Below are 23,545 nucleotides of genomic sequence, written 5' to 3'. Positions count from 1 at the left end.
GAGAAGACCCTCAAGAATCCACTTGGCCAGTGGTTGTCCAACAGCAGACTGGTACACTTTCAGGCTCTGCTTTTGAATAGTCTGCACATGTGATCCTACATCTGCCCTAAAGCCAGCTACCCTGCTCCCTGACCTGTCCTCAGATGTGCAGCATGATTGCTCTATAGTTCTGGGGCATCTAGAACATCATATCAGATTTGACTGACACACCTTGGCCAGATGCAGACATATCTACTTCATGGATGGGAGAAGTTTTATCCAGGATAGAATCAGATATGCATGGGTGGTGATAATGGACTTGGAGTTTGTTATTTGGGTAACTGCTTTGCAGCTGGGAACTTCAGTCCAAAAATCTGAACTAAAGGCTCTTATCTGGGCTTTAAAACTGACAAAAGGAGCCATGGCTAACATTTGCCCTGACAATAGATGGGATTATTGACTGCTGAAAGAAAAAACATCAAAAATTAAAACAACAGCAGGAGCAACAGCAACAACAAACTTGCTTTATTGGAGGCGTTATGGCTTCTTCTCAAAGTGGCCATAATTCGTTGCCCTGGGCACAAGAAAGGGACATTAGAATTAGCCTGAGAGTATAGACTAGCTGATAAAGCTAAAAGGTCGGTCTTCCAAGCTTCTACTTCCTACATCCTGGTAGCTTTGCCACCCTCTGCACTCCTGCTCTCTATGAATATACTGCTGAGGACAAAGGAGATCAGGCTAAATGCCAAAAGTTTACAGAAGAGACGGACACTTGTTGACCTCTGAAGGTTGCACCATCCTACCTGAGGAGTTTGCTAGACAACTCATCCATCAAACTCATCAAGCTTCACACCTGGTCACTGAAAACTGAAAGAACTGCTGTGAGAGTCAAGGTACAAAATATTTGACTTAGGACACTTGGTTGATTAGGTAATCTCAGACTGTGCCACCAGCCAGGCTATGAATTCCTCAGGTCCCAATCAAGGAACTGCTCCAGGAACCAGAATCAGGAGTCAATGGCAAAAGCAGTCTTATAGAACAGAAGAGGCATAGACTTACTGTTCCTCTAGCAGGAAAGACTGTACAGCCTTAGGTAAGGAAGGCTGTTTCTATTTTGACCACTCAGAAGTAGTCACAAAAATCCATGGCCTTAATCAGAAAGAGACTACAAGACAGAAAAATATGTTAGTTTCGACTTGTGGTTCTTACATAATCAATGCTTTAGTTAGGTTTGTTAAGGAGCAGATTTATTCTCAAACAATACTAACCCATAGAAACATCTGAAGGATTCAATGTGGCCCATTATTGACAGTGGGGAATGAGAAGGCTAGCCTGATTCTGTGACAGACTTCAAATTTGTAGTTCAGGAGACTATGCCTAAGAAATGGGCAAGTCCAGTCAAGTCCAGATAAGTCAGTTACTGTCTTCAGGCAGCTAGTCAGAGACTGCCCTGCCCTATTAGAAGCTGCCCTGTTACCTGGCCTGAGACAAGTACAATAGGTCAACAACAGTTCCCAGACTTCCCCAACAACAGTTTTCAGCCCCACTCTCCAGTAATGGTTCTAAAATGTTTCTAGGGATAGACTGAACAGATTAGGAAGAGGTCACCTACCCAGAAAATCTCCTAATGTGCTTTAAATCAGGCTTGAGATTTCACTTCTGGGTCTCTCTGTCTTGGTAATGGAAGAATCCAACACACTACACTTCTACAAATTAAGAGGCTCCAAGCGTTTACATACTATTTAAGTCTTTGGCCAATCATAGAGCTCTACAGGACATGTATCACTTTGTCTAGGCCACATTTCCATAATCTTATTATATTTGAAAATTAGAGCTTGGCTGTTCTTGCAGAGGACCTTGGTTTGGGTCTCAGCACTCACATGGCAGCTCACAAGTATCTTTGAGTCCATTTTGAGAGGACTATACATATTTGTTTTTTACAGAGCTTTCATGGGATTACATTTGAGGTTTTTTAAAGACATGGAGACATCTATATAGTTTCAGACAGATGGCCTTTGGCTGGGCAGTCTCTCAGCTAGCCTAACCCAACTTCTCCATCATTGTGTCTACCCATGTGGTTCTCACTGGCTACCTCCCAGCTCTGACCTGTAACCCTTCCATTTTCCTTCTGAGTTGGTCTAGTTCTTTCTGTGTCTATCTGCATCTCTGCTTGCCCAAACATTCTGCCCATTATCCTGTCCAACCTCCAAGCCACCCACCCTCTATGCAGTAAAAAGCCACACTCCTTATACTACCAGTTGGCTTTGGGGGCTATGTGACCTTCCCCATAGGTGAGGATGTGACAAACATGTATATCTTCCTAGCCTGGTATTGATTCAATCAACAATTGAAAGCACAGGGACACATTTTCTCATAGCTGATGTATACAATATGTGTGGGTTTTTACATTTCCCTCTTTAGTTCATGAAATGACTTTGTCTCTAATAACAGTAAATTATATACTATAAGAGCAACTATGAGAACTATCAGGGTATAGGTTCTTTTCACAGTGTTTAATCCATTTGTAATTCGCAACTTTGGAGAAAATATTTCAGTATCTTTCTGAAATATTTCATTCCTTTTTTTTATATCTTAAATCATTTTTCATCACTATTTAAATACTATAGCCTCTAATCTCACAGCTTGTATTCACCAACTTTAAATACCTCCTTAGACCCTAAAACACTTCCTTAGATCCTTTATAACTTAAGCTTTTATGTCTATTAAGTTACACCTCTTTTGTGAGTTTATTTTTTTGAATCTGTAACAAGGACAACTAAAAAGCTTGCACTGTTTAATCTTCAATCCCATTAGAGACCCAAGAAGGGTAAAGCTTACCTGAGTAAGCAGGAAGCACAGAGCAAGCAGCTTCCAAACCTGTAGAAGTGACTGAGACTTACTGGCTACCCAGACAGTCTAAGGCTCTTGTGTGTTGGTGGGGCATCCATCTTCAGCCAGCAGGCTCAGAAGATCTGACAGACTTTTGTTTTTGCAGTGGGAACTTGGGTGGACTGTCTCATCTTGTCTATGCAAAGTGTAGCAGTTGACTTTCCAGTGTCCTGCTTGTTCATAGTTTGAACCATGGACTGTCAGCAGTCAAGGTAATGGGCAGGTTGTAGCTCAGTGGCCAGTTTTACCACATTTGAAGCAAACTCCAGGTGGAGATTCTGCAGTACCTATCATCTTCATGGGAGGAGATAGGGGTACTGACTGGAGCTGACATGCCTGTCTGTCAAAAAAGCCTTTTTAAATTAAAACTTCCTAAATGACATCTTCTGCAGGTCTCTGCAGTATTTGAGGACCATCTATCTATCAACAGCATATCTAATTAGACAACCTTGTCTGTTTCTAGTTATATGTTTTGGCTTAACTTTGAAAACATATATAGGTGGCTAAATAAAGCCTCCTCTTTCAATCAACTACATTAGTTATCAAGCATGACTACCAGTTCCGAATGCATTAAAGGTATTATTTATAGGTGACTGAACACTAACTTGTATTTCTTAATTATTAGTAAGTTTATGATAGTAGCTTTCATAAGACTAGGACACTAAATTACATTTTAAATGAATTGTATTAAAGTTATAACAACATATATCTTTAAATAAGAGTTGAACCATATATACATTATGATATAGCAAAGATAACCTTAAATTTCTATCACCATATAAAAACCCATACCAATCTAAAATATTTTAGATTTGTTGTTCCTTTCTTAGTCTAAAAGGAGATAAAAAAGGGTAAAAGGGAGTAAAGAGGCTTTTATGAATAATTGGATCTTAATTAGATCTGGTTGTTTTGGTTTTGAAGGCAGGGATTTTCTCTTTGTACTTTCAATACCAGCAGAGGTGCACCTGGCAGGACACAGGCAAAACAGTATTCTAGAAAAGAGAGCTAAGAGCCCTCTTACATTTGGAGGACCTCAAGAAATAGGTAGACTACCTCTGTAGAATGACCCAGATAGAAGGATTTCTGAAGGGATAGCAGTTCAGTTTCAGGAGCAGGCTTTGACATAGATGTTTTGTATAATGTTAGGAACATAAAGTCACCTTGCTGAGCTAGCATGTTTGTTACTAAGTATACACCTCCAGAGCCTCTATTGGTAGAAATATTAGGTAATTTATGTGGTTATCAGACTATTTAAGGTTGAATCACTGTGTCAATTTGAAATAAATTATATAACTCTTGAGTAGTTAATCCAATTATGGGCCGTAAAAATTAATATATATTAGCAAATTTTGAAAATCATTAAGTGTTTGTAATTGATGTCTTTTGGATTTTTTGTGTTTGTTTTTGTTTTTGTTTTTGTTTTTTTCGAGATAGGGTTTCTCTGTAGAGCCCTGGCTTTCCTGGAACTCACTTTGTAGACCAGGCTGGAATTGAACTCAGAAATCCACCTGCCTCTGCCTCCCAAGTGCTGGGATTAAAGGCATGCACCACCACTGCCTGGCTAATTGATGTCTTCTGATCTGTACTTTTATTGTGTGGCTGGGTTTTTGAAGACCTATCTTATTGTTGACAGAATCTTCTCTTTGTATTTTTCAGGAGCAATTTTAACTACCCAACAAGTCAAAATTATCTTTATTTCAACAAACATTTTTTCCAAGGTATCTATATTAGAATTATCCATCAAGGTATAATATATTAAGTGATAAATTACAGATTGAGGAAACTGTTTACAAATTAACTGTAATGGCTGTTGAACAAAGCATTTACACAAAGTGGGGTTGTTTAACATTCCTTGTGGCAAGACCTTCCACCTGTACTTTTCTTTATTAATATTTATTGATGTTATTTGTATGAGTACAGTGTAGCTGTCTTCAGGCCCACCAGAAGAGGGCATTGCATCCCATCACAGATCATTGTGAGCAACCACGTGGTTGCTGGGAATTGAATTCAGGACCTCTGGAAGAGCTCTGGAGGCCACATGTTTGCCACATATGTCCTTAATTTTCCTATCTGACCTTCTGGTCCTATATGTTTAATCCATTTTAGACTTTGTTTCACCCAGGAAATTGTCCCAGGAGATGGGTACATACTTTTTGAAGTGTCCAAGTTGGTTTTCAACATACTTGTGAAATTATTGTTACTTTTTCTCCACTATCCACTATGCCTACAATGTCAAGTCTATGTAATTATAATTTTAACTTTGGTCTCACTTACAGCATTTTGCCAAAATATGTGCTTCCTGTACCCTTAAAATCTCTTGTTCTATCCATCACAGTAGTTAATTGTAGAACAGAGCTGTTTGTCATATCAAGCACTAATTGTTCTAGTTGCTTTCTAGAAGAGACTCTCCTTCGCTAACATGGAACAAATGGCTCATGTTGCTTTTTGGTAGGGGCCTGAGCAAAGCCCCTTAGGTAGCAATTCCTGATTTTAAGGGATTGCCTTGTGTATCTCTGCATGATCTGAGTCCTGAGTCTGCACTTTCTACATCTTCCACATATCCCAGGAGTCCTTCTCTCTGGATTACAATCAGAGAAAATATCCTAAGGAATTGTTTGCCTACACTACATTAAGAAATAACCTGATCTTTCACAGCCACAACTTCAGACAGTCTGAGCTCTCATACTTTTAGGAATTGCCTGTCCTATCATAGCATTATTGAACACATTAGATCCAACATGTACAGTAGTTCTAATGCATTCATAAGTAGGTGCAGATCTGGGCTTTAAAGGTCTAATAGCCTTTTTGCATTCAGCATTATTGTTCTTAAAAGCTAAAGAACCAATTAATTATTCTCTTACATATGGATCTGATATTGCTGCCTTTATAGTTGAAGTTAGTCATTGTAAAAAAAATCACTAAAACCTTCTGACCCCTGGGTTGGTAAATGATTCAGATTTTCTTCAGTTTTTCAACCTTGTCCCAAGCATTTAAACTACTGTAAGACATTGGTCTAAGGTGAGATCTTCAAACAGAATCTGTATTTGCAACTCAGCATATTCACCTGCACCTAGCTACTGATCCTTGGGAATATTAACCCTTCCAGTCCCATTATGTTGTTCCATAGCAAAACCCTCCTCTCTCCAACATGTTAACCACTGTAGTGGAGTGCCAGCTTCTATGATAGCTGTTATTAAATCTTTCAAATCTTTTGGAATTACACAATTTCGCATGGCTTAATCGTTTAGTACCTGTTTCACATGTGGTGAGTGCATGCTATATGCTATAATNACCTCTTTAAATCTCCTTGGTTCTACCATTCCCTAAGGACTGTCATCCAAATTCATCATACCATGTGGGTTACTCTTCTGTAGGTAATCGCTTTATGGTAGTTGGAAAAATTAATGTAGCTTTTCTAATAGTCCTATGTAAGGCTATTTTTAAAAGTTTTCCAGTTTTCTCTAGGTTGTTAGCTCCCAAATGAATGAGATTAACACTAATCTGTGGGTGAAGAACCTGAAGANTATCTTCTTTATTCTTTAATCTGATGTTACTTTCTTTTTTTTTATTGGATGTTTTGTTTATTTACATTGCAAATGTTATCCCCTTTCCCAGTTTCTGTCCCCNACTCCACAAAACTCCCTATTCCATCCTCAGTCCCTCTGCTTTGTGCCCTCCCCCCAGCCTTGATCAGGCTGGCTCACACCTGATTTGCCACAGTTGCTAGCCCACCTAGAGTGGAGTCTTCTGACCTAGGTAAAGTCTATTGTCCTGCTATATCTGCAGCTTTCCTCCAAGATGCCACTACCTGCTAAGAGGCTGAACCTGTTTTCCTCACCCAATCCTGACAAAACAGTGATCCTGACAAAGCAATGAGANGCTGGCATNGTGGGGGATGGTNCCCCCCCCCACCTCTGCTTTATAAGNTCAGACTCATAAGTAAACATTGGCCTTGATCATAGAACTTTGTCTTGGCTCCTTATTTCTCACACTGCCTTTCCAATCCAAACACAAATTTTCCTTTCAGGAACCCAGTAGCTGGTGGCTGCTGGCAGATACACTGCTTCTATGAGGGTGTTTCTCCACCCACCCACACACTCCCACCTTCCCACCCTCAGTTGCCCTACACTGGGGCACGTATTGAGCCTTCATAGGACCAAAGACCTCTGCTCCCATTGACACATGACAAAGGCCATCCTCTGCAAGCTATGCAGCTGGAGCCATGTGTACTCTTGTTGATGGCTTAATCCCTGGGAACACTTGGGGGAATGGTTGGTTGATATTGTTGTTCTTCCTGTGGGGTTACAGTCCCCTTCAANTCCTTCAGTCCTTTCTCTAACTCCTCTATTGGGGACCCCACGCTCAGTCCAGTGGCTGGCTGTGAGCATCTGTCTCTGTATTTGTAAGGCTCTGGCAGGGCTTCTTAGAAGACAGCCATATCAGGCTCCTTTCAGCATGTACCTCTTGGCATCCACAATAGTGTCTGCGTTTGGAAACTGTATATAGTGTCTGGGTTTGTGACAGTCTCTGGATGGCCTTTCCTTCAGTCTCTGCTCTACACTTTATCTCCATATTTTCTCCTGTGAGTATTTTGTTCTCNTTCTAAGAAGGACCGAAGCAGCCACACTTTGGTCTTCCTTCTTCATGAGCTTCCTGTGGTCTGTGAGTTGTATATTGGTTATTTGAAGCTTTTGGGTTAATATCCACTTATCAGTGATTGCATACAATGTGTGATTTTGGGGATTAGGTTACCTCATTCAGGATGATATTTTCTAATTCTATCCATTTTCCTAAGAATTTCATGAATTCATCATTTTTAATAGCTGAGTAGTACTCCATTGTGTAAATGTACCACATTTTCTGTATCCATTCCTCTGTTGAGGGACATCTGGGTTCTTTCTAGNTCTTGGCTATTATAAATAAGGCTGCTATGAACATAGTGGAGCATATGTCCTTATTACATGTTGGAGCATCTTCTGGGTATATGTGCAGGAGTGGTATAGCTGGATCCTCAGGGAGTATTATGTTCAATTTTCAGAGAAATCCACCAAACTGTAGAGTTAGAGAACTGGAATTAGAGAAAGGACTGAAGGAGTTGAAGGGGACTGTAACCCCTCTGGAACTGTAATTTCCAGAGTGGTTGTGCAAGCTTGAAATCCCATGAGCAATGGAGGAGTGTTCCTCTTTCTCAACATCCTCACCAGCATCTGCTGTCACCTGCCATTTTTGGTCTTAGCCATTCTGACTGGTGTGAGGTGGAATCTCAGTGTTGTTTTGATTTGCATTTCCCTAATGACTAATGTTGAACATTTCTTTAGGTGCTTCTCGGCCATTCAATATTCCTCAGTTGAAAATTCTTTGTTTAGCTCTGTACCCCATTTCCTAATACGGTTACTCTGTTCTCTGGAGTCTACCTTCTTGAGTTCTTTGTATATATTGGATATTAGCCCTCTATCAGATGTAGGATTGGTAACAATGTTTTCCCAATNTGTCTGTTGTCATTTTGTCTTATTGACAGTGTCTTTTGCTTTATAGAAGCTTGGCAATTTAGAGCTCCCATTTGTCAATTCATGATCTTACAACATAAGCCACTAGTGTTCTGTTCAGGAATTTTCCCCCTGTGCCCATGTGTTGGAGGCTCTTCCCCACTTTCTCCTCTATAAGTTTCAGTATATCTGGTTTTATGTGGCNGTCCTTGATCCACTTGGATTTGAGCTTTGTACAAGGAGATAAGAATGGATCAACTTACATTCTTTTCCATGCTGACTGCCAGTTGAATCAGCACCAGTTATTAAAACTGCTGTCTTTTTTCGATGTATTTAGCTCCTTTGTCAAACATCAAGTGACCATATGTGTGTGGGTTCATTTCTGGGTCTTCAAGTCTATTCCATTGATCTTCCTGGCTGTCTCTGTACCAATACCATATAGTTTTTGTTTTGTTTATCACAATTGCTTGTAATTCAGTTTGAGGTCAGGGATGGTGATTCCTCTAGAAGTTCTTTTATTGTTGAGAATAATTTTTGCTATCCTAGGTTTTTGTTATTCCAAATGAAGTTGCAAATTGCTCTTTCTATCTATATAAATAATTGAGTTGAAATTTTGATGGGGTTTGCATTGAATATATAGATTGCTTTTCCAGGATGGCCATTTTTACTATATTAATCCTGCCAATCCATGAGCATGGGAGATCTTTCCATCTTCTGAGATCTTCTTTAATGTCTTTCTTCAGAGAGTTGAAGTTCTTTTTTTTTTTGTTTTGTTTTTTGTTTTTTGAGACAGGGTTTCTCTTTATATCCCTGGGTATCCTGGAGCTCACTTTGTAGACCAGGCTGATCTCGAACTCAGAAATCTGCCTGCTTCTGCCTCTGCCTCCCAAGTGCTGAGATTAAAGAGTGTGACACCACACCTGGCTGAGACTTGAAGTTCTTGTCACACAGAACTTTCACTTGCTTGGTTAGAGTCACACCAAGGTATTTTATATTATTTGTCACTATTGTGAAGGGTGTCATTTCCCAAATTTCTTTCTCAGGCTCTTTATCCTTTGAGTAGAGAAAGGCTACTTATTTGTTTGAGTTAATTTTACATCCAGCCACTTTGGATTCTAGTGGAATTTTTGGGGTCACTTAAGTATACGGTCATAACATCTGCAAATAGTGATATTTTGACTCCTTCCTTTCCAATTTATATCTCTGTGACATCCTTTTCTTGTCTAATTGCTCTAGCTAGAATTTTGAGTACTATACTGAATAGATAGGGAGAGAGTGGGCAGTCTTGTCTAGTCCCTGATTTTAGTGTGATTGCTTCAAGTTTCTCTACATTTAGTTAGATGTTGGCTATTGGTTTGCTGAATCTTGCTATTACATTGATTTGGTGTGGGCTCTGAATTTCTGATCTTTCCAAGTCTTTTAACATGAAGGGATTCTGAATTTTGTCAAATTTTTTTTTCTGCATCTAATGAAATGATCATGCAGGTTTTTTTCTTTGAGTTTGTTTATGTAGTAAATTATGTTGATGGATTTCCATATATTGATTCGTCCTTGCATCCCTGGGAAAAGCCTACTTGATTTTAGTGAATGGTTGTTTTGATGTGTTTTTGGATTCAGTTGGCAAGAATTTTATTGAGTAGTTTTGCACCTATATTCATAAGGGAAATTGGTCTGAAGTTCTCTTTCTTTGTTGGGTCTTTGTGTGGTTTAGGTATAAGCGTAATTGTGGCTTCATAGAATAAATAGAGTAGTATTCCTCCTGTTTCTATTTTGTGGAATAGTTTGAAGAGTATTGGTATTAGATCTTCTTTAAAGGTCTGATAGAATTCTCCACTAAACCCATCTGGTCATGGGCTTTTTACCTGGTGCAGTCTGTCAGCTAGCCTCTACCTTAACCCAAATTCTCCACCATTGCATCTATTCACATGGTTCTCATTGTACACTTACCACCTCTGTTCTGTCTCCTTTCATTCTTCCTTCTGCATCTGCCAGTATTTCTGCCTGCTTAGAAGGTCTGCCAGTTCTACTAGCTCAGCTTAAGATGCCAGCCCTTTATATGTAAAAGCCACACTCCTTACTCAACCAGTTGGCTATGCAGTCTACATGACCTTCCCCACTGCAATTTGCCTTTTATTTTTGAAAAATTGAGAAACATTTATGTATCCTATTAGCCTGGTATCAACACAATTAACAATTGAAAACACAGAGACACACTTTTTTTTCTTTTTTCTTTTTCTTTTTCTTTCTTTTTTTTTTTTTTTTGTCTGTCTGTCTTTTTGGGTTGGGGTTTTCTTTTCTTTTTCTTTTTATTCTTTATTAGTTAATAATTTATCTTTTTTATTTACATCCCAAATATTTCCCTCACTTTGCAGTCACCCCTTGCAGAGTTCTTCCCTCCATCTCTCCTCCCCTTCACCTCTTGAGAGGGTAATCCCCACTATGAAGCATCAACTCTACACAATGAGGCCCATCTTATCCCACTGAGGCCAGCCAAGGCATACCTCTGCTACACATATGCCTGGCGGCTTGGATCAGCCCTTGTATGCTCTTTGGTTGAGGCTCAGTCTTTGGGAGCTCTCAGGGGTCCAGGTTAGTTGACACTGTTGGTCTCCCTGTGGGATCCCCTTCAGTTGCTTCAATTCTTCCCCCAACTCTTCCAGAGGGGTCCCTGACTTCTGTCTCATGTTTACCTCTTTCTCTCTTTATTTGTCTCAGTCAGCTGATGGGCAAAGCCTCTCAGAGAATAGCTATGCTAGGCTCCTGTCAGTAAGTACAACATTGCTTCAGTAATATTGTCAGGGACTGCCCATAGAATAGATCTCAAGTTGGGCCAGTCACTGGTTGGCCATTCCTTCAGTGTCTGCTCCATTTTTGTTTCTGTATTTCTTTTATTCAGGAGCATTTTGGGTAAAAAATTTTGTAGGTGGGTTGATATCCCCATCCTTACTTTGAGGGTTCTGTTTGGGTAGTGAAGGTGGTCTCTTTATGTTTCGTATACCTGCTGTTTAGCATGTTGGTCAAGGTTACCTTCACAGAATCTTGGGAGTCTGCCTGGCTTATCCCAGGTCTCTGGGACTTTCTAGAGATTCTCTCACCCCAAACCCACCCTCGGCCCCCACCCTAAACACCAACCTCCAACTCCAGTAGCTGCATATTTGTATTCATTCTCCTAGCTCACTGTGCCTTGCTCCTGTCTCTCCCCATACCTGATTCTATCTTCCCTTTCCCCTTAGCCTCCCCTCTCCCACCAAGATACTTCCCTTTTTGTGCCTCCCATGACTAATATGTTTCACCTTCTAAGTGGGATTTAAACATCCTCATTTTAGACTTCCTTCTGGTTTACCTTCTTTGGGTCTATGAAGTGTATTTTGGATATTCTGCCCTTTTTCTCTAACATCCACTTATCAGTGAGTTCATATGCATGGCTTCTTCAGTCTGTTTTTTTCTAACTCAGAATGTTATTTTCTAGTTCCATCCATTTACCTGAAAAATTCATGATATCCTTGTTTTGGAGAGCTGAATTGTATTCTATGGTACAAATGAACCACTTTTTCTGTATTCATTCTCTGATTTACAGACATCTACCTTGCTTCCAGTTTGTGGCTATTATGAATAAGGCTGCTACGAACATAGTAGAGCAAAAGGGGCACACTTTCTCATAGCTAATAAATGCAATATATGTGGGTTATCCCAATAATTTATGAAGTAGAAAGTGATTTTCAGGTTCTGAATAGAGTGTAGAATAATTAAATCAAGCAAATAATCTTTCCATTTGTTCATTTATTCAACATTTGTAATGAAATGATGAATAAGAATGCAAGAAGGAAGGTTTCTGCAGTATTAAGTGCAAAAACTCTGAATGGAGAACAGCCTGACATGTCTCATTAGAATTGAATGAGCTCAGAAACTAGCATGTATCAATTGGGAAACTACATTGAGATGAGGTTAGGCAAAGGCTGAGCACCAAGGCTTAACAGTGCATTGTATGAGGTTCGATTTTTATTCTCTCTCTCTCTCTCTTTCCATTTCTTAAATCAGTGAGAAAAATCAGAGGTGAATGATCCAGAGGTATAGCTTCATCCAGTTTGTGGTTCTCTAACTACTATGAGGAGATCAAAAGGTTCCGGATTAATTTTAACAAGAAAGGTCAATTTTGTCTGATGAATAATATCTGGAAATGAGTAGGTAAAGTACGACTCTGGCTTCTGTATTGTGTAGCTAGCTGGATGGCTGCCAGTGCCTTCAACCAGACAGGAGGAGACTCCAGCAAGAACAGTATATAAGTCAGAGTTTTCATGGGAAAAGAACCAGAGGGACTCAAATATAAAATCTTGGATAAAGTCATGATAAAGTCTTTGTTGAGTCAGCTTTATTAGAACTGCAACCTCAGCTGAATCACACCTGAGAAGCTGAGAGCTGAGAACCAAGTAGCTGCCTGATTCTTGAGGATGGCAAACTAAGGAGATATTGATATTGGCATTCAAAGGTTGTCAGCCAGTTGTGGGGGCCCTGACCTTTAATCTCAGCACTTTAGAGACAAAAGCATGTGGAACATTTTGAGTTTAAGGGTAGCCTGATTGACGTAGTGCGTTCCATAGCAGCCAGAACTACTCAGTGAAATACTGTCATAAATAAGAAAAAACATTTAAAGAAAGGTATGTCGAAGAGGGGTATTTCAATTCTTTGACTCAGTGCAAAATGAAACATTATAATGAAAGACATGTAGGGGAAACAGGAGGGTAAGACTCATCCTCTTCATCCCAAGGTTCACACTCTTATGACAACAGACAGCACAGAAAATAGTGGGACAGGTTTCTGTAATCAAGGTTTTAAATAACACAGGGCACGTTGGAAATGGAGTCTCAAATACCCAGAACCTGGTGTCCATCTTTACTGCATTTGTTTGACCCAAAATGAATAGATAACTGCAGATATGACTGGACAGGGAGGTTTGTCACCTCCTGGTGAATGACTGGGTAGGAGAACCAGCAAGCCATGTCTGTTCAGATTCTTGGTTCAGCCGTGAGGAGGTCTATCTCTATGGTAATGGGTAGAAACCCTCCTAGAATGAAGATTTTATGGCCCACTACCAGGCAAGTCTGGTCAAATAACCTACTCAGGTTCAAGACCTATACAAAAGGGCAGAGGAAATTTTCAACAAGGTTTTATGGCTGTCTTCAAGAGAAGGGTTCTATGATTTGTCTTCTGAAAGAATATTTCTTTGCTCATAGTAGTGATTGAATGTAGTGCCTTGAACAAGCTTGGCAAAGAGGTTCACCACTGAGCTACATCTCCAATATGTCATCTTCTGAGTCTGAACATCAGCAAAGAAAGTTACAAGAACATGCCATTTAAAGTTGGTAGATATTAGCACTAGCACAGGAACACATGCATATAATCCCAGAATCTTAGAGACAGATTCATGAGTTCAAGATGAAGATGGACTACATGAGGAGTTCAAAGAAAGCCTATGTGTGCTACATAATGGAAAAGTTCTGTCTTCAATGAAATCAGTTATTAGAACTCTGGTTGATCATTGTGTTTGTTAATCCTGTCAACTTGAGAAGATTTGGTTAGAAAGACCTTAGATGCAAAGCTCTGCACCTCACTAAGACATTCCACAGTAGCCTCTCAAGCCAAGTTCCCTACACTTCTTTTTAGAAGGCCAGATTTCTTTTCTCTAGGACAAACCACATAGAAATCTACAGAGTGAGGCTGTGTCAGTTGATGTACAGGATTAAAAGAAGCCTAAGATTCTGATGTTATACAGAGATTGCCAGACACTGGGTTTTATAATCTAAAGAAAGGTGGTTGAGCAGGGTTTTCCCCCCTGTTTTTGTTGTTGTTTAAAGACAGAGTCTCAGACCTCTGTGAAGAAGTATTTTGGCTGTTTATAGACATGCATATTTCATGTTTATCTTGATTTCTTGATTGTTTAAAATACAGATGAACACAATAAAGTAACAGACATCTATGTCTCTCTCACTCAGAACTGAACCTGTCTACCCCCTCTCTCTCTGGTGGAATCACTCCAGTGGGCAGGGTTGGGTAAGCAGTAAGCCTCTGTCCCTTTGCTGTGCCCTATTATATTTTATCCCTATCTCTTCCCTCTTGACACCAGCAATTCTTCTAAAGAGGCTTCTTACCTTTTAAATGGTTGGGATATTACCTGATAAGTTACCCACTGACTATAAACTCATCATTTGGGAAGCAGAGGCAGAAGGTGTCAGACATTCAAGGCCATTCCTGTAATCCCAGCACTCTGTAGGTAGAGGCAGAAGAGTCAGGAGTTCAAGGTTCATAGTGAGTTGCAGGACAGCCTGGGCTACAGAGTGAATTCTTTAACAGCCTGGGGTACAAGCGTGCCCTTCTAAAAATATATAATCACCCGGAATGGTGGCTCATGTCTTTAATCCCAGCACTTGGGACTGAGAGGAAAGCAGATCTCTGTGAGTTAGAGAACACCTGATCTACAGAGTTTGTTCCAGAATAGGCAGAGGCTGTTAAACAGAGAAACCCCAACTATAAAATAAAAACAAAAACAAAAACAAAATAAGAACAAGGACAACAGCAACAACATCAATAAAACCCCAAGAGAATCAACCACAGCAGAGGAAATAAAGGTGTTTGCTATGTGACTCTTCATATGTGGAAATAAACATTGAAACTGTAAGTTAAAACCTACCTTAGATAGTTTTTTTTTTTTTTTTCTTTTGGTTCCTTGAGATAGGGTTTCTCTGTATAGCCCTGGCTGTCCTGGAATTCACTCTGTAGACCAGGCTGTCCTTGAACTTAGAAATCTGCCTGCCTGTGCCTCCTAAGTGCTGGGATTAAAGGCATGCACCACCACTGCTTGGCTTCGTAGACAGTTTAATTAACTTTATAAAGTTGAGTGGATCCTAAGCAACCAGCCTTGATTTTAAGTATTCTCTTTAGAGAACTCTTCAAGCATTAAGATATTTAGAAACTCAAGATATACATGTTCTTCCTCCTATGACACAACAGGATGACATTTTTGACACAGAGATTGCAGGGAGGAACCATGATTTCCACACCTGAGTTCTGTGCACACATGCTTGCTCACGTCCCCTAACTCATTTCCTCCCAACTCCACTCAACATTTCTCCTCAAGTTTATTTTTCCATCCCTTCATATACATTCAATATTTGTAGTTAGAAGATGGATAAGAACCCAAATAGAAGGGCTTCTGTCTTGCAGTGTTAAGTGCACAGACTCTGAAGTGTCTCATTAGAATTGAATGAGGTTAGCATCTAGAATGAACCATTTTGGAAACTACCATTAGATGAGGTTATGCAAAGGCTGAGAACCAAGTTTTAATTGTGAGTGGTTGGATTTTGTGTTCTCCTCCCCCCCCCCTCTCTGTTTCTCTCTCTCTTCCCCATTTCTCTTCTTAAATCAGTGAGAATAACATCATCCAGTTTGTCTTTGCAAAAGGTCACCTTGACTACCATGAGCAGAGAAAAGGACTTCAGACTGAGCAGGTAACTGGTTGGATGGCAGTGCCCTTAACCAGGCAGGAGGAGAATGCAGCAAGGATAGTGTATCAGTCAGAGTTCTCAAGGGGACAAGACCCAGTGGGATGTAGGTATACATAGTAAAGACTTGGTGGAATCTCCCTTATTCAATCTGCAACATCAGCTGAATCACACCGGAGAGGCTGAGAGCTGAGAACACAATGGCTGCCTGGTTCTTGAGGTTGGCAAACTACAGAAAAGTCTATGTTGACATTCAAAGGTTGTCAGCCAGGTGTGGGGGGCCCTGGACTTTAATCTCAGAGCTATAAAGGCATGTGGAGCTCTGTGAGTTCAAGGATAGGCTGATCTACATAGTGAGTTCCATACCACCTGGAGCAATTCAGTTGAAACACTGTCAGACAAAAAGAAAAAAAATTAAAAATGTGTGTCAATGAAGCATATTTTAAAATGAATCATTATAATGAATGTCATGTGTGGACATACAATAGAGTAAAACACATCCTCTTCATTCTGAGATTCATACTCCAATGGCAAAAGACAGCATGGGAAAAAATGTTGGGCAGTTATGAATAATCAATATTTTAAATGACATAGGACACTTTGGAAATAGAGTCTCAAAAACCAAGGAACATCTGCCCATTTTCAATATTTTAGTTTCACACAAAATGGACAGTTAACTGCTGATGTGACTGTACAGGGAGGTTTATGGTCTACTGGTGAAAGACTAGGTAGGATAACCAGCAAGGCTGATCTGGTTAGAACCTTGGTCTGTTTTTGAGGTGGACCATCTCTATGGTACTGGATGGAACCCCTCCTAGAATGAAGATTTTATGACTTACTGCTAGACAATGTAGGATACACAGCCTGCTCAGTGTCAAGACCTACATGAAATGGCAGGGAAGTTTTGTACAAGGTTTCTAGGTTTTATGTTCGTCTTCAAGGGAAAGGTTCTATGAGTCACCTTGGGAAAGACTATTTTTTCTTGGTGGTACTAGAGATTAAACCTAGTGCCTTGAACAAGTTTGGCAAAGAGTTCTATCACTGAGCTACATTTCCAACCTTAATGTGTCATTTATTGAATCTCTTCATCAGGAAAGAAATTTAGAAGGACAAACCACTTTGAAATGGTGTTTGTTAACACTTGGTATAGAGGTACATGCTTATAATCCCAGAAATTGAGAGAGAGAGATACAAGAGGATCATGAATTCAAAATCATTATGGGGTACATGGGGAGTTCAAGGAAAGCTTGGGTGGCATAATATCAAAGTTCTGTGTCCAATGAAATCATCTCTTGGAACTCTGGTTGACCATAATGACTGTTAATCCTGCCAACTAGATGGGATACATTTAGAAAGTCTTTGGTGAATACAAATATGTACTTCACTGTAGCATGTTCAATATTGGGTCATTAAAAGTGGGAAGAACCATTTTATATATAAGTGACATCACACCATGGTCCTAGAATGAACAAAAATGAGAAATTGAGCTGAGAGCCAACACTTGTCATTCTGCCTCCTGACACCAGACACATGAGACCAGCTGCCTCTCAACTATAGCCATGCCTTCCCCATCATGACCGACTTACCATGGAATCATAAGCCAAAGTTCCAATGGTTACTAAAGTCCTGCTCTCTCAGTGCTTGAAGGTTAATGTTTATAAGATGACACCCAGTAGGCAGGAGTCCAGGAGTTACCCAAGGAGCACTGCTTGGGGACATGAAAGCAAAGGGGGGGGGGTCTCATCCACAAAGTTCTATCTTGGCCAACTCATAGGATTCAAAGAGGTTGTATAGGGGAAGCAGAGGGCAGAAAATGAAGGTTGCAATGTGTCTGCAGCATTCTGGGCACATAGCTATGTTTCCTTCTTCACCAAAGCATCAGAACATACCAACACACAGCAGACCCTCAGGCCAAGTTCCCTTTGCTTCTGTTTAGAAGGCCATATTCCTTTTCTGCAAGTCAAACATCACAGGAATCTATAAAACTGACTGAGGCTGTGTCAGTTGATAAACAGTATTAAAAGAAGCCTAAGATTCTCATGTTGGGTCTGGAAAGATGGCTGAGTGGTTAAGAGCACTGGCTGCTCTTCCAGAGGTCCTGAGTTCAATTCCCAGCAACCATATGGTGGCTTACAACCATCTATAATCTGAACTGATGCTCTCTTCTGGTGTGCCTGAAGACAGCTATAGTATACATATGCACATAAAATAAACAAATAAATCAATAATTCTTTTTAAAAAGATTCTCTTTTTAGATTACCAGACAGTGTGGGTTCTGTACTTGTGAAAAAAGATAATTTATTTGACTTCTTTCTTTGTTTTTCTTTAAAACAGTCTCAGTACCCTGGTAAGAAGGATTTTGGTTGTTTTTAAATATATATATTTTAATTTCATCTTAATGTTTAGAATTGTTTAAATACAGAAGAACACAATAGAATAACAGATATCTATGAGTCTGTAACTCTAAACTTACATGTTTTCAACCCTTTCTTTCTGGTAGCATCATTCCAATGGGCAGGGGTGTGTCAGCAACAAGCCTCTGTCCCTTAGCTGTGCCCTCTTCCCTGATATTCCTAGCTCTACTCTCTTGACACTCAGCAATTCTTCTAATGAGAAGCCTTATGTTTTACATGGTTGGGATATTGCCTGATAAGTTACCTACTGACTGTAAACCCATCACTTGGGAAGCAGAGACAGAAGAATCAGACATTCAAGGCCATGCCTGTAACCTTAGCCCTCTGCAGGCAGAGGCAGGAGACCCAGAAGCTCAAGGTTCATAGTGAGCCCCAGGGCAGCCTGGGCTACATGAGAATTCTTCCAAAAAATGTAATTAATGGGCGTGGTGGTGCATGTCTTTAATCCCAGCACTTAGGAGACAGAGGCAGGGGGATCTCTGTGAGTTTGCAGCCAGTCTGAAAAGAGTCTGAATTCCAGGATAGCTTGGTGGTGTTTCACAGAGGAACAGAGATTCAAAAAACAAAGAAACAAACAAGTACAACAAAAACATAAAACAAGAAAAAGAATAGCAGTAGAAGAAATAAAGGTGTTTGCCATGTTATTATTCATATTTGGCAATAAATATTTTCAAAGTTGCAAGTAAAAATCCATTATAGTCTTCAAGATTTAACTTATTTAGAAACTTTGGTTCTACGTGTCCTTCCTCAGATGACACAACAGGATGACATTATGACACATGCTTACTCATGTCCCCCACCACATTTCCCCCAACTCCACTCAGCATTTCTTCTAAGTAATGTAATAAGACCTGCCTGAGGCCACACTCATTTCTCAGTTCCTCTGATACTGTGGAAATACTACATTAGAGGAGGAGTTTACAGATACCTTTAAAACCCTGACTCTTTGTGCTTGCTTGATCATTTCTTCTAAGTGTCCTATCGAGCAAAGAAGCAACTCATCAGGATGATGCCTGGAGGCTTGTCACGGGCCAGATCTGCCACACCAGAAATCCAGGAGATTGCTGACAAGGTGAGTCAATGAAATGTGCTTGAGGAAAAAGCTAGATCCCAAACCAAATTTCTAACATTTGATTCATAATTTGGCCCCACATTAACAGTGTGGGAAATGGCAGAAAACAGGAATATATGGGTTTTGTTCAGACATTTATACAGTTGAAAGTGGAACATTAAGCCTTTCAGAGGAATTTTAACACCCCTATAGTAAAATTGGCCGAGCCACAGTCTTCGCTGCAGCCTCAGTTTCCCCAGTAGATGATGTTGTATACATGCTGGATGGTCTCCACATCTCAACATGTCTGATCCCTGGAGCTCTAATTACTGATGGATTTTCCAGTCCCACTAGTTAAAAATGATATATGGGGGTTCCTAAAGATCTTAAGGATCTCTGAGCTGATCGGTGGATGCAATGCCCATCAAAACATCACAGTCAAAATACAACCTAATGTTTTTAGCAAGTTAATACATCTTGGTAACTATTGGCTACATAAAATGTATTGTGTTACATCTTTTTAAAGAAGAAATGTATGCAAAGTATAAAGATAGGTTCCAATCTGCCATCTGGTCTAGCAAGTAGGTAACTCAGGCTAGCCTCAAACTCAAGTCACTCCCCCTGCCTCAACTTCTCAAGGGTGGAGATTATAGGCATGTGCTACCATGCTAGGAACCATCAGATTTTATATGAGTAGAACAGATTGGAGCCTTCATGCTTAGGGTACTGAACATTCTAGAGGGGTTAGAGTCCTAAAATTCAGTGACTAAATATTTAAGGCTAAATAGTTTCCACTCATAGGTTTATTTCAATAAATATCTTGGAGCATATTATTTCTGAGGAATATTAAATCTTTAAATTTTCATTAGAATCTTCACATCAAGTTGGTGTTCTCAAACTGAAATGTGCACATGAGTCATCTGTCACTGCAGATTAAATGCAGATCTCACTGAAGAGGGCTAGACAGGCCTGTGTGTCCACATTTTTTACCAATGTCTTTGGAAGTGTGGGCATTCCTACCCACTACTTCACTTTTCTGTAGGATTAGATATATGAAGCATCCTAGAAGACTTGGATGATCTCAGTCCTTAAGATAAAATGCCAAGGAGAAGTCCTCCATTTCACCCATAAGAAGCAAAAGCTAAAAGAACTAACTAAAATAATGTGAATAAAAGTGTTTCTATTTCTCAGAGTGGTACAAACCTCAAATGTTAAAGTAACGTCTTTTTGACTTTAGCCTTCCAAGCAACAAGGACTATAGGAGTGTGTCATCCTGCCTAGCTAGGGTAATTTTTGAACATGATATTTTCATTAGATCTTTGAGGATTTCCTAAAAATAATACATAAAACATACTTTGATCATATAATTTTTAAGTTCGGAAACTACTGGAAGGGCTTATCTTGATAATTACACCATCTGTAGACCACATCTTCAGGGAGCTCTGCAGGAATCAGGGGAGGAAATGCAGTAAACTTGCTGTCTCTGTAGAAGTGAGGTTCTCCAGCTTATATCACCATGTGAGATGCACAGCCAAGAACCATCTCATAGGGACATTTTCCAGGTATCTCCTAGGTGTCAATCATCAGGCTACAAACTGTAGGAGCTACATAAAGGGCTGAAAGGAATGGTCTCTGTTCTCTCAAAATTAATAGTGTAGGGGAAATATATATATATATATATATATATATATATATATATTTATATGGAGTGTTATAAAATAAAAATTAAGCACTGTTTCTTGATCACAGATTTAAGATCAAAAAGAACATTAGGCACTGCTGCCAACCCCTTTACTGTCAGGTGTGCAGGTACAGGGTGGTGGCTCAGCTCCCAGATGTCACTCATCTGTCCTGTCTTGCAGGAGACAGCCTGAGGGGACAACTCCCACTAAAGTGTTGGGAGGCAGAGAAACAGTACTTTTAGGAAGCATTTTCTGAATCACAGCAATAATCCCCACTGCAGAGAAAAAACCATGGGGCCCATACAATGGAAAGCCCTTGTTAAGTCAGGAAATTCAGTCTATTCCTCCAGGATATGGTCTGTTGGGTCTCCACACAGTGTCAGGCCAAATGGGGTTACTGTATCCCTAGAATGATCTGAGGGGGACAAGAGAAAAATCTCAAACTGTTGTTTACTTTGTATTTACTGATCAAATGTAGACATACCTATTGTGGTCCTTCATTGCAAATCATGACGATTTTATTTGTTTTGTTTTCCGTGTGTGTGTGTGTGTGTGTGTGTGTGTGTGTGTGTGTGTGTGTTGATTTTTGAGGCAGAAGTCAATAGGTAGCTCCAACTAGCCTGGAATTTTCTATAGACCTCAAGCTGCTCTTTGAATAACCTCCTGCCTCAGTCTTCCAAGTTTTGGGATTAGAGGCTTGAGCAGCCAGTCCAGGCACATCGGCATTTCTGAGCACTCTCAGCAGGATGAGATTCCCAGATTTGTGGTTCAGATACACTGGGTAAACCTAGCCCTAACATCATCTCTTTCTCCTCATAAGGTTAAGTCACTGCTTGAAGAGAAAACCAATGAGAAATATGAAGTGTTCAAAGCTGTTGAGTATAAAACTCAAGTCGTCGCTGGACAAAATTACTTCATTAAGGTTAAACCCTGACCTCTCTAGCACTGTTGTGATTGTTTCCTGTTGCCCCAACTGTAGCTTCATTTCTACCACTGATCTGTAATTAAGACACTTGTAAGTGGAAGACTCCCTGCCTCAATCCATTGGATGGACTTTGTTTTACCTTGTGAATATACAAAGCTTTCTTCAGCTCTATGTTAAGAAGTCAGTGTGATCACACACACACACACACACACACACACACACACACACACACACACACACATGAAGAAGCACAGATATGTGCATGCATTTACACACCCATAGTGTCATATATAGTAGTATGCTTTGGTTAGTAGCATTTGACGATTAAGGTAGGGAGGGATATCAGAGCACAATGTCAACTCTAGAACACAAAACTTTTATTGTTCTGATAAAGAACAAAGTGGCAATTCTTAATCAGGATAGTCTAGGTCCCAGGATCATGCCCCATCCCAAACAAAATAAAACAAAACCAAGGAAAACCAACAACAACAACAACAACAAAAACCCACTGGGCCTATTACCTTGATGGTTCTTCGATTTCTTTCTTTCTTTCTTTCTTAACTTTACAAAGGAGGCAGCCTGGTGGGTAGTCACAAAGTAGATTGTAACACAACAGACATATAGGGACCATATATTCCATATTTTCCAAATCAAATCTTAGTTTCTTTTTCCTTATCAAACTTGGTGGTAAATCTTTGTCCCAACTTCGAACTCAGACAAATGAATCACCCAAAAACACTGGCTGCCCTCTGCTCCTGTTCCAGGCATCATGGAAATAAAATGTAACTCTGGGATATAATCTGTGCCAAGATTTTAATATAAAGTGAAAAAAATTAAATCCAGATGGAGAAATGGATAAGTTAGTAGGAGTGCTGGCTGTTCTTGCAGAGGACTTAGGTTTGGGTCTCAGCACCCACATGGCAGCTCACAGCCATCTCGGAGTCCAGGTTGAGGGGATGTACCACCCTCTTCTGACATCTTCAGGCATTGCATATATGTGGTGCACTTAAATACAAGTAGGCAAGACATTTATAAAAAAAATTGAACAAAATCTTTTAAAAAGGGTATTAATAATACGTCTAAGATATATGTTTTCTGCCATCCTGTTTGATGTTCTCTCTGTTAAAGTAAGGATTGATGGATGATCAGTTCACCGGTGTTGCCTTGGGCAAAAGGTGGTGTTTCAGGAGAGCTTGGCATATCTCATCTGGATACAATTGAGATCCATGTGAACTAACTAACTTTCTTCTTCCTTCCTTCCTTCCTTCCTTCCTTCCTTCCTTCCTTCCTTCCTTCCTTCCTTCTTTCTTTCTTTCTTTCTTTTTTTCTTTTTTTCTTTCTTCTTTTCTTCTTTTATGTCTTTCAGATGGATGTTGGTGGTGGTTGTTTCCTCCACATAAAGGTCTTCAGAAGGATTTCTCCAGAAAATGTTTTGGAACTTAGTGGATACCAGACTAACAAAACCAGGAATGATGAGCTGTCCTACTTCTAAGCAGCAAATTCTAAAGTGTCCTGATTCTTCTTCTTGTAAACAAATTTAGCCATCAATAAAGAAGTATTCTTGAAATAACTGTTTTCCTCCATCATTACTCAGTATTGTGTTGACCTTTACTTCCTAGATTA

The 23,545-nt window shown here is 39.9% G+C and overlaps 1 protein-coding gene across 2 annotated transcripts; it reads left to right on the top strand.

Annotated features, from left to right (window-relative positions):
• The first annotated feature begins 16,319 nt into the window (after nucleotides 1–16,319).
• LOC110288346 (cystatin-A-like) lies at nucleotides 16,320–23,489 on the top strand. Of its 2 annotated transcripts, XM_021154716.1 has the most exons (4): nucleotides 16,320–16,339; nucleotides 19,270–19,336; nucleotides 21,818–21,919; nucleotides 23,289–23,414. In XM_021154716.1, exons 1-4 carry the CDS (start codon nucleotides 16,320–16,322, stop codon nucleotides 23,412–23,414), a joined length of 315 nt encoding a protein of 104 aa, XP_021010375.1. The 2 variants fall into 2 exon arrangements, with proteins under 2 accessions (XP_021010375.1, XP_021010377.1); XM_021154718.1 differs by lacking the exon at nucleotides 16,320–16,339 and having other exon boundaries at nucleotides 19,223–19,336; nucleotides 23,289–23,489.
• The last annotated feature ends 56 nt before the right edge of the window (nucleotides 23,490–23,545 follow it).

The sequence above is a fragment of the Mus caroli genome, unplaced genomic scaffold, assembly GCF_900094665.2.
Source record: "Mus caroli unplaced genomic scaffold, CAROLI_EIJ_v1.1 scaffold_8938_U2_1, whole genome shotgun sequence".
NCBI classification, from domain to species: Eukaryota; Metazoa; Chordata; class Mammalia; order Rodentia; family Muridae; genus Mus; species Mus caroli.
The sequence above is the reverse complement of the archived record's forward strand: the minus strand, read 5'-3'. Positions and strand labels throughout refer to the sequence as shown.

Excerpts from the sequence above, each read along its gene's own strand:
- LOC110288346 (XM_021154716.1), top strand. The coding sequence starts at position 16,320 with ATGTGTGGACATACAATAGA. Across the intron at positions 19,337-21,817 it reads TCCAGGAGATTGCTGACAAG|GTTAAGTCACTGCTTGAAGA; the intron begins GTGAGTCAATGA and ends TCTCCTCATAAG. Across the intron at positions 21,920-23,288 it reads GACAAAATTACTTCATTAAG|ATGGATGTTGGTGGTGGTTG; the intron begins GTTAAACCCTGA and ends TATGTCTTTCAG.